Source organism: Beta vulgaris, chromosome 7 (assembly GCF_026745355.1).
Source record: "Beta vulgaris subsp. vulgaris cultivar EL10 chromosome 7, EL10.2, whole genome shotgun sequence".
In the NCBI taxonomy this organism is placed as follows: domain Eukaryota; kingdom Viridiplantae; phylum Streptophyta; class Magnoliopsida; order Caryophyllales; family Amaranthaceae; genus Beta; species Beta vulgaris.
The window spans coordinates 28615951-28627667 of NC_079208.1; the positions used below are offsets into that span (position 1 = coordinate 28615951).

The following is an 11717-nucleotide window of genomic DNA, read 5'->3' on the forward strand; positions in this document are numbered from 1 at the left end:
TGCCCAAATACCACTCAACTAAATTTTTAAAATTAAAAGTTATAGTGATATTAAAAATAATAAATTCATAAATTTAAACAAATAAATATATTACAAACACCACCAAATTAAATATTCATATTCTTAACCCAACAAAAATATGAATATCCGAAACGTAATTGACTTAATAATTATATGATTAGCATTAAATAAACGCTCTTAAAAATAAGCTTGTTACAAGACGTTATTTACCGTTGTACTGCTTTACCCTATATCTAAGTTCTTTTTAATAGTTAGTTCCTTTAACTTAATATGACAGTGCTAGTTCATATGTTCCTTATAAAGGAACAGACGCTCATTCTCATTCCAAATTGCCACAGTTCCTCACCATTCTTACTCTTTCCTTTACATTGGAACTAGAAACAAAAAGTCTCGACTTTGCCTTCTTTCTCCAATGCTTCTCCAATACCAATTCTTTGAGCATCTTCACTTAGTCTTCAAAATTCAATTTGATTTCTTCTTTGACTTAGTATTCTCTTTCCTCCTTTTATTGATACCTTGAAAATTCATTCACTTAACAACTTGTTAGTTCAACACTTAGTTTGTATCTTTGTTTCTTTGTCATCATCAAAACTAGGGTTCAGCATTCTAATGGATTCAGAGTCCTGAGATGGACAAAATTCTAATGGATTTAGACTTCTATTATGCATGGACTTTTTGTGGATTGTAGACTTATTCTAAGATGGATGAGACTCGAGCAAATTAAGACTCCAAACGTGGATAGAGTTAGTCGGGGTTAAAAACTCTAAATGGAGTGAAACTGGATGAATCTAGACATATGTGCTAGATGAATCTATTGGAGTTAGAATTCTTAGGCGGATGAGAATTTTACAACAATATGGACACTAAAAGGAATCCTATACGATGTACACAAATGTTGGATAATATACATAGGAAGACGATAGGATAGAGAAAAAGGACGAATTTTCAAAAAAAGATATGTGATAGGAAAAAAGATGGATATTTTTTTTAAAGATGGAGATAGAATTTTTGCAATAGATGGGAGATTAAGGATGGGATGAAATATTGAAAAAGTAGGAGAATAATTTTTCGAAAAAAGATAGGTGATACAATTTTTTAAAATGAAAATGGATTTTTAAAAAGAATATGAGATAGTTTTTTGGAAGAATGATAGGAGATATAGTTTGGTAAAAGGTGGAGACAGAATTTTCGAAATAGATAGAGGATATATTTTGAAATATTTGAAGATGGATTTTCAAACTTGAAGATGAATTTCCAAACTTGAAGTGGATAGGCTTGCGCTTCACGCACGCTGAAATGCGCTTCACACTGATCATAAGCGCTACACGCAGAAGTTAGGTGCTAGACGCACACACAATGCAGAAAGGAGATGCGTTCGGGATGCATAGATGCGCTGCGCACGGAGGGCAGCGTGGGAGGCAAAGGTACTGTTGCGCAGAGCACAGGCTAAAGCACGACGCGCAGATTAGGAGAACTTTGTTTTCATTCATTTTTTATCGAATAAAATTCGTTCAATAGTTTTGAAATCGAAACATCGCGTAATACCAAGCAATAAAAGCAAGCATATAAAAGAATGTACAATTAAGATAATAATATGCAAAGTTCGAACCTAAAAGTCAAGTTCTATGATCAACTATTTGTCTATTTTAGGTTAAAGCTGAAAAAGGTTCATGACTAAGAGATTGATCCCACACTTCGTACCTTTGCTTAAAAAAGTGGCCACGTGTAAGACTGATAAGAGGTTTTTAGTGTGTCGTTAAGGCACTAAGAACCGCTTTCCAAACAATATTTATAATCCTAACAAGCAATTACTAAGGAATAGTAAGGGCAAGTCAAGGGTCGATCCACAGGGAAATAGGGATTGGTTAAAGTTTATCTAGTCTAGACTACCTAATTGAAAGGTATTTGGGGGTTTGAAAGAGTTTTGGTATCGATTAAATTTAACTAATAGCACGAACAAGCAAATAACACGAGTTTAAATATCAGATAAAAGACACTAGAGTTAAGGTTACTAGTATGAATAAGAATAACCAATGATTGCTAATACGATTGTGATGTACGAAGATGATTATGCAAGGTTTAGTTTCCCTCTAAGTTACTTGAGTCCTCTCTCGAATGGTCCTCAAGAATAATCACTTACTCAATCAACTAAATCCTCTCTCGAATGGTCTTTAGTCAATTGATTAAGAGATTCAATAAGTTCGGAAAACCCCTAATAAAGGATCCCCTTAATTTCTACCCAATATCTTGGCCTAGAAACTAAGTTGATTCTTGGGGATGATAAAAGAGTTCAAAATTCGATTTAAGAACATTTGAAATCAAAATACCAAAGTATAAATGTGATCAATATCTATCCTAAGGTTTCAAAACACCAAGATCAATGCATAAACTTCTCTAAACATCACAATCACATCAACAACATATTTAAAACCCTAATTCATACTTTCACCCTAACCCTAGATTATGAAACTACTCACTAATCATGGAGTTAAAGCAATTAAATAATGAATCTATGAATAATATAAGGCTAAACATGATTAAGTAATGATTAAACTAATAGAAATCGCAATTATTAAACTAAGAGAATGAAGATCTAAAATAATATAAGAACATAAACAAACACCGAGAGAATGAATTAAAAACTGAAACTTTGAATTAAGATGAACGAAAAGTACCTAGAATGTCAATGGAATCACAAACTATGATCACTAATCTCAATTATTAATAGAAACTAAAGTGTTTTTTCTCTAATACAAAACTCTAAAATATTGTGTGAAAAACTAGAATAAAGCGTAAGTCTTCGAAATAAAACAAAAACTCGTTTAATGAAGCCACGAGCTCCATTTTTCGGAAACGACTAGTGCGGGCGCACCAAACAGAGGTGCGGGCGCACCAAAATCAGTTGCGGGCGCACCTCACCCTTCTGCCTCAAACTGGACAGTTCAACTTAAAACGAGCATAACTTCTTCGTTTTATATCCAAATCAAGCTTATGACCAGTCATTGGAAAGATATTGAAACGAGATTACACCTCCAACTGGAATTACCTTCATCCGATTTGTGGTTTGAAAGTTATGTCCATTTGAAGTTCTCCATTCAAGATTTCACTGTGCAATGTGCTCCTTTGTGCGAGCGGACATGGGGAATAATGGTGCAAGCGCACCATTTATCAATGTGTATTTTGTTTTCATTGCTACCTTTTCCAACTTTACAAATCGTAGCCATCTTAGTAGTTTCACCTATATCAAGAACATGACAAAACAAGGTGAAAGCAAATGTACTAGAAATTCGGTCAAAAATGACTAAAAATATAGCAAAATATCACTATGATCAAGTGAATGAAATAGAAGGGGAAAGGGAGAATAAAGAGGGAAGAAAGGGGAGAAAGAAGATCAAAATGAGCTAAAAGGAGTCCATGAAGTACGTTTGAAACACACTTATCAAAGACGCACTCCAGTTCTCAAGTCAAAAACAAGAGAACAATGTCATGGTTGGGTGGGTTTGCTTATAACTAAGATCCAACACAAATTTTCTGATCTAAACTTATCTTATCTGATCTGATCTGAACTTATTTTTTCTGATCTGATCTGATTACAAGATCTTATCTTTTAGATTTCTCTCAATATGTAAGAAAAAATATAGTCATGTGGGGTCTTGTTTGATTCTTCTCAATGAGTACTTCATTAATATTCAATTATTATAATTTTTACTAATATGTAATGAAAGATATAATGATTATTAAATATAAGCATGATCTGAATTGATTTGATCTGAACTTATTTTTTCTGATCTGATCTGATCTGATCTGATCTAATCTGATCTGATTAGATCTTAAATAAGCAAAAATAAGGTGAACTGAACATAGCCTAAGTTGGTTCAAGAAACACATCAGTTGACTCGTGTCATGTAATTTTTTTTTCACTAGTGTACATTGCTGCTCGTGCTTGTTAATTTCTAGCTTTGGTTTGGGCCAAGTTCGTCCCTAAGTCCAGCCTTATGATTCACACGGATTCTCATATGTTGGTACAGCTCCTCCGGCCCACTACAACTTCGAATATCTCGATCTCTCATACAATTGAGGACATCCGACAACTGGCAAACTCGTTTGATTGGTGTTGCATCACCAAGGTTCACCGGATGATATTCGAGAAGCTTTTACTTCAGCTGGTTTTTATCGTTGTTTATTTTTCATTATCCTTTTCGTTAATTTGTTTTTTCATTTTAAATTCTTTTGTTGTCAAAAAAAAAAAAAAGCTGAAATTATTATTAGTGAGTCTATATATCACTCACAAATTCACACATGGAATCAAGTACAACTGCAACATATAGTCCACACTCCACAGAAAATTAACAAAGCAGAAATTACCAATGTAGCAGACTGATAGCATATTCGGAAATGCTTGCTTATTACATTACTATCAAGTCTAATAGACCTGCTTCCACATTGCTATAGCTTTCTGCCATGAAGGCCTGGACAAGATATCCTTCGACCAAGCACTAACATGAGGACGCTCGTCAAAATGTTTCTTCTCCTTAGTGTCCATCAATAAGTGCACGATAGGCAAATGATGAAGATCAGCCAACGTGAAGGAATCACCACCCAAGTACTTGGATTTACCCAAGCGACCCTCATAAACATCAAGGACATTTGCCAATGATTTCTCGTTCTCCTCAACTACGGCTGCATCGGGTGGCTGTCCATAGATAGAATTCTTGTAGAAAAGCTCCCAAACAAGTGCACTGCCTGCTATGTCAAATTGGAGAGCCTCGACCTCCATCCAAACTCCCAATATTGCCATTTGCTTTGGGTCCTTGTATATAAGTGGCGTTCCATTGTCATCGTAGGCGGATGCTATGTACTTTGTAATTGCCCTGGATTCTTTTTTAGCATGTAAAGTTTGGTTAGAAACAGTCTCATTAGTTTTATAGATTATAGAAGTAAATGTAAACTGATTCAGCTAGTTTTGTGTGTACTTGGTCCACATTAATATTATTGTCGATCAAAGTTACCTACATAATGATTCTTTTTTCACATATATCGACCTTTTAAAATGTTAAATTACACTAATCTACAATTATTTAACATAATAACATATTTTATAGGTATCACTTACATTAGTTTATAATAATGGAATTTTCAATTTATAATATAATAACCTTTCTTTTTCTCAGAGTAACCCTCTACAATCTACATCTACTCTTTTATGTATATATATTTTGACATATTGAACCTTTTTTCTAAATCACGTGTACTATCATTAAGTCTAAACTGATTTTGTGTGAATCAGGCACAAATAAGTTTTTTACACCGTTAACATGGTGGATATTCAGCTTGTGACTTCAATATCCAAGGCTTTTACTCCACAATCTATAAGTTGAACCAGAAAACTAAGAGGATTCATATCCGATTGGATTTACTACCCAATTTTATTTTTTTTTGCTTTTTGGACCTTTTCGAGTCGTGGGTCATAATTTCGTAAAAAAACTGCCGATTCCTAAGTTGGTTTATAGCCAGACCAAATTTTATCCGGTTTAGAGCCATTAAAGGTGGGTGAAAAAAAAATAATAGTATAAGCTCAATTGTTTCTCATATTAGTATTGATTACTCTCTCCGGTCTTTATTAGTCTATCCGTATTCTTTTTTGGATGTCTCTTATTAGTTTACCCCTTTTTTTGTTTTTATATTTGGAATAAGACCGCTAACTTTTCACTATACATACATTCAACTTTAATATAAAATAATAATTTCTGTTTCTTTCTATGATCCATAACATTATTTCTCCTATAATATTGTGTATACAAGAAACAAATCATTTCAAATTGATCAGATTGTCAGAAGTTAAATACATGTAGTCTTCAAAAGATGTAGGCAATGGTAATTGGTAACTAACCAAATAGTTGAAGATCGCCATCTTCAAACGCCGGTACTTGACCAAATGGCTGCAATCATATCGTTGACCGAAATACTTTTAAGTTATAATCTACATCAAGTAACTAACTTACTTTCATATTAATAAAAAAGAATATTTAATTATAGTGAGCAACTATAATCTTTTGATAAATAAATTAAAACAAAATTTCACAACTTACATTAAGGGATAGAAAAGGTTTTTCTTTGTGAGAACCAGTTCTCAAATTGACAAAAACAAAGTCGAAGTCAAGCTGTTTCTCATGAAGAGTTGCAACAACACGAAGTGTAGCAGTTGAGGTATTGCTGCCGTGAACCTTCAACCCCATCTCGATCTAATTTCTTTTCCCTGATTTCTGGATCGTATTGTTTTCTTTTTTTTCTTGTCGGAGGTAAATGTATTATTTTGATCAGCTTTTATAGGGGCCAAACATGTGGTAACTGCCTAACTGGTAAGGTTTACAGTAGGAGAGAGGTCTCTGGTTAACATATTACACTACTACTTCCTCCGTGTTTTTATTCTTGCTACATAGAGAAAGTGGGGGGTTTTTAAGAAAGGTAGAGAGAGAAAGTAGGGGACCACCACTTTTTTAATAAAAAAAACATTTGTTAAGGAAAAAATATGAGTATTTTAAAAGAGAAGGTGGGGGACCACCAACTTTTTAATAGTATTTTAAGATTTTTATGGTGAAAAGAAATCCATTTACGATATGTAGCATCTATTATGACATTTCCATTTAAGGAAAATGTAGTATTTATAAAAAAACGGAGGACGTAGTTTTGTATACACTCGATGCGTGCGAAAACAAATAAAAGGTCAATTGCGTAATAATATATACGGAAAACTGTTTATAATGTTCATTCTATATTTTTCTTCTATTTTTTGAAAACAAATAAATCAAGGATGATGTAAATATTTTGTTAATAGAGAATATAATGGTAAAAGAGGATGAATTTGTATTTTATTACTTAAGGATATAAAAAGATTTCTCATTTTTGGTGTCCCCCTCTTTTTCCTTTATAACAGAAATACTTTATTGTGTAAAAATCTCATTTGTGTGGACTAACATAATTGTGTGATGTTATTATACAATTCTTTTATGTCATTATTAGTGTGTTTCATATTATTTTAAAACTTTTTATGTCATTTTTTAATCTTTTTAATATTATTTATTAAAAACTTTCATGTAATATTCGTGTGTATCATATCATTTTGGAACTGTTTCATGTCATTTTAAAATCTATGTCATGTTATTGTTTGTATTTTTTATATATGTTAGATTTATCAGTTATTTCACCAAATAGCCCTGACAAAAAAATTTATTCACCAAATACCCCAACTTTTTTCAAAATTCACCAGATACCCCTAACTTTTGAAAAAATTCACCAGATACCCTTACTATTAACGGACGTTAGTGCTCCGTTAGCCTATATTTACAAGTTTGCCATAAGTCAACTTAATTAGCCCTAAGTCAACCAAATTAGCCCTAATTAACTTAATTAACCTAATTAAATCTTAAACTCTCCCTAACCCAACCCCAACCCCCAACCCTACCCCCTAAACCCTAGACCCACCAGCCCCACCACCCAACCCCAGCCCCACCCCCTCCCCTCCCCCTCGCCGGCAACCCCGCATACCCCTTTCCGGTAGCCCCCTCCCCCTCCCTCACTCTCGTCGCGCCTCCCCTCCCCTCACTCTTGTCGCGCCTCCCCTCCCCCTCCATCACTCTCGTTGGCCCCGCCAGCTGCTGCTGTTGTTTCTGGTTCATCGGAGGAGAGAGAAAGGTCAGAATTCGCGCGAATTTAGGGGATGGAGCTGCCGAAAAGGGGGGGTGCGATGGAAGGAGGGGGAGGGGAGGCACGACGAGAGTGAGGGTGGGGGAGGGGGTTAGGTTAGTTTTTTTTTAGGATTTTTTAGGTTAATTAGAGTTTTTAGGGTTTTTTAGGGTTAATTAACACTAATGACTAACGGAGTTAACCGTCGTTAGTCATTAAGAGCATTATTTGTCATTTTTTAAAAATTTGGGGTATATGGTGAATTTTTTTAAAAGTTAGTGGTATCTGGTGAATTTTGAAAAAAGGTGGGGTATTTGGTGAATAAATTTTTTTGTCAGGGATATTTGGTGAAAAAACCGTAGATTTATTTTTTTATGTCATTATGGAACTATTTCATATCATTTATAAAACTCTTTTATGTCATGATTGATATATTTCATATCATTTTAGAGATGTTTAATGTCATTGTGAAATTTGTTTCATATCATTATACTCCTTTTGTCCTATAATATAGTATCATTTTCTTTTTGCACGATCTCCAAGACATACCTTTGACCTACAATATCTTCATTTTCGTATTAATAAAAAAAATAAAAAAATTAATATTATGAAAATATACATTAACGCGAACCTAACAAGATCCTACATAAGTATGTGTTTTGTATATGTTAATAAAAATATTTGGTCATAGATTTGGAACTTTGACCTCAAGATATAGAAGCAAACACTATAATATGGGACGACGGAGATGATAATGTATTGGGTATTATTACACGAGAAATGATAAACATCTACCTGCTAGATGTTTACTCACATTTAGTAAGGGTAAAGTTGTTAATACACATGGGACAATAAAGATTAAGTTGTCAGTCAAACAAATGATCTCACAAAATGCTTTGCTTAAAAATAGTGTTCATTTATATACTAATAGTGTTCGTGTAATGAGTATAGTGTTTATGCAACTAATAAATGTGTTTATGAAACCCAACTAGAATAAATGTACAATTGTTAGTCTAACAAAAAATTGACATCGATAGATGCGATATTAGAAAATAGTGTTCATGCAAAATCCATAGATTATTCATGCATATGTAAATTTCGGGTGAATTTTCCCTTACTATCTCCCATCCAAATAGTCTGGCCTGAAAACTTGGTTGATTATACCTGTGCAAGGTGTCAGCTCAATAGGATCGTTCATCTTACCAACTTAAAAAAAATAGTGTTTATGTATTTTATTTTTTTTATCGATCTCAGTACCTCATGGAACCGGGAGGGAAGCTCTAACCACTAGGCTATCCCTCACTCTCGTTCATCTATTAACATATGGTGTTCATGAAATATAACTAGTTTTTCATGCAATCCAACTATTGTCTTTATATATTAAAAGTTGAATTAAAATTTATAAATTAAAAAATTAATTTTTTCTATATTTGTCCTTAATTATTTTTTTATTCGGTGTTACTAACATCTAGCTGATAGATGTTTATCATTACTCATTGTTACATTATGATGTACTCCCTCCGTTTCTTTTTAATTTACTCACTTCACTTTGGGGGAGAACCAAGGACGAAGTACAAAAGTATGAGAGAGAAACTGAAAAGGTGGAGAGAGAAACAAAAGAGTGGATTAAAATATTAAAAAGTGAATGACATGGTGGAAAAAGAGGAAAAAGTAGATGTGATATGTTACCAAAAGTAGAAAAAGCAACAGTGTGTAGATTAAAAAGAAACGGAGTGAGTAATAGTTATACTCAATCATTTATGTTATACTCCCTCCGTTCTAAATAGAGTGTCCATTTCTTTTGGGTACAAGTATTAAGAAAAAATCATGTGTAGGTCCTTAGAGTATACCCAACAGTTGGACTCTTGGGGGTTCATGAGAAGATAAAGGGCAAAAATAATAATAATAAATAGGAGAGAGAGTACGAAGAGGAGAGAGAAGAAGATGAACTAGATATTGGGATGGATCCTTCATCTCAAAAACTTGTCAACCAAAGCTATGTAAAGGTGGACATGTGACAAGAGTAGATTGAGTTAGTTAATTTAGTTTTGATTTTTTAGGGTATGATAAATAGTAGGAGAGAGAGTTTAATGATTCTTTAAATCAATCTCACCATTGAGAGTAAAAAAAATAAGAATTTTTGGATAAGTTGGGCATTAATGAGATGGAGGAAAGAGGAAGTAGTAATAAAATAAATGATGACCTCTAAAATTGGTCTAATTATTGGTTTTGCTCTTAGTTGTATTAAATCATAATTAAAGATAAAAGTTGGTACTCTTTTTAAAGTGTGTGATATTATAATAGTTGAAAACAAAATAATATTTGAATTAGTAGACTCATATTAGATAAGAAAATAAAAAATTTATTTGAAATAAACATAAATGACAAAAATATACACTTTGTTTAGGGGAAGGAGGAGTAATAGTTTAGTGGGATGTGTGTTATTTCGTACGAAACGATAAATAAAAATCAGCTTGTCCAATATGTCCATTATTGAGCGTGGTGTCGGTGGGTAATAACTACGATTGTTATCTGTCACAAATCAGAAGAATTGTGTGGTGAATCGTGAATGATAGTTCCCGAAATATTTTGTCACGTGTCTCTCGTTTCTATCTTGATGCGGTGTACAGTGTACTCCCTCTCTGTTTTGGGATTGCTAAATGCAACTTTCATTTACCATGTACAACCCATCTAAATTCCAAAATTACCCTTATTCACTCACAACTCATTTCTCCCTCTTCCTCTCCTCTCTCATCACCCTCTTCCTCTTCGAAGATTTCTGGTTCACGAAATTTCACAAATTCGTCCACCATCATACCCCAAATTCGTTTCCAAGCTCTTCAATCTTTTCGAAAATGTTGGAAAATTGATAAATTACTAGATATTATACACATTTCGGGTTCAACATCAAGCGAATAAGTTTTTTGAATTTCGTCCAACTTTCTTTCAGAATTTCGAAGGGAATATTGGTATTTCGTGCAAGGTGCACGAAACAGATCCAATTGTTTCGTGCAGATTGCACGAAACAGAATCATCTGTTTCGTGTAGTCCACACGAAACAGAATCAATTGTTTCGTGTAATCTACACGAAACGGAATCATCTGTTTCGTGTAGTCTACACGAAACAGACATTTTGAAAAAAAAAATTTACAACTTGAATCTGCGAAAAAAAAATCACAACCTGCATCATAATTACGAAAAAAAATTCACAACTTACATCAAATTGAAATTCGATTGGGTCAAAATTATGGTCCATTGAATATCAAATTAAAATTTGTAGATCTTCGATGAAGTTTTTTTATATCTAACAGTTAGAGAGGAGGAGAGAATATTTTTAGAGAAAGAAAGGGGTTTTTAGAAAGAATATGATAATAAGGGTTTTTTGGGTTTTTTTTAAAGCTGCGTTAGTAAAGTGAGGCTGCGTTTAACAACCATGGTATTTTTTGATCTTTCTTACTTTGACTTTGCACGTTTGTCAATGTACTTATTCTACATTACATATCTTTTATTGCATATTAGTAAAAATTATAATAATTGAATATTAATAAAGTACTTATTGAGACAAATCAAACAAGACCCCACATGACTATATTTTTTCTTATATATTGAGAAAAATCTAAAAGATTCTCTCTAATTGTAAATAGTATCAAGATTCTAAGTGAGAAAGATAAAAAAATACAGAGGGAGTATCTTACTAGCTCGTGGATGTCCAGACTCGAGAGAGAAATAATAGAACCAACTTTTTTGCCTTTAGATAGTTATTAGACTCGGACTATGTCCCTAGTAAAAAAAACTATATTTATTAATATAACTATTTATGATAATAATACTAAATATAACTTACTCTAGTGGTTAAAACTTTAGTACATGTACTTGAGGTATTGGTATCAAATCCTATACTGTAATTTCTAAATTTTTTTTTATTGTACATGGATTAATGAACTAAAACTACCTAAGGATAGCACCACGTGACAGTTGGCACAGTTTCTTGTTTATGCACGACTTTTCATATA

The 11717-nt window shown here is 33.1% G+C and overlaps 1 protein-coding gene across 1 annotated transcript; it reads right to left on the reverse strand.

Moving 5' to 3' along the window:
• Positions 1 to 4280: 4280 nt before the first annotated feature.
• LOC104898966 (glutathione S-transferase) lies at positions 4281 to 6356 on the reverse strand. Its single transcript, XM_010686109.4, has 3 exons — positions 6111 to 6356; positions 5912 to 5960; positions 4281 to 4899 (listed from the first exon to the last, which is right to left on the reverse strand). The coding sequence occupies exons 1-3, from the start codon at positions 6255 to 6257 to the stop codon at positions 4445 to 4447; spliced, it is 651 nt and encodes a 216-aa protein (XP_010684411.1). The 5' UTR covers positions 6258 to 6356; the 3' UTR covers positions 4281 to 4444.
• Positions 6357 to 11717: the final 5361 nt, after the last annotated feature.

Bases quoted from the DNA above. Each gene is read 5' to 3' on its own strand.
- LOC104898966 (XM_010686109.4), bottom strand. From the start codon at position 6,257: ATGGGGTTGAAGGTTCACGGCAGCAATACCTCAACTGCTACACTTCGT. The intron at 5,961-6,110 runs GTAAGTTGTGAA...ATATGATTGCAG, and splicing joins AACCTTTTCTATCCCTTAAT to CCATTTGGTCAAGTACCGGC. The intron at 4,900-5,911 runs GTTAGTTACCAA...ATGCTAAAAAAG, and splicing joins TGGCGATCTTCAACTATTTG to AATCCAGGGCAATTACAAAG.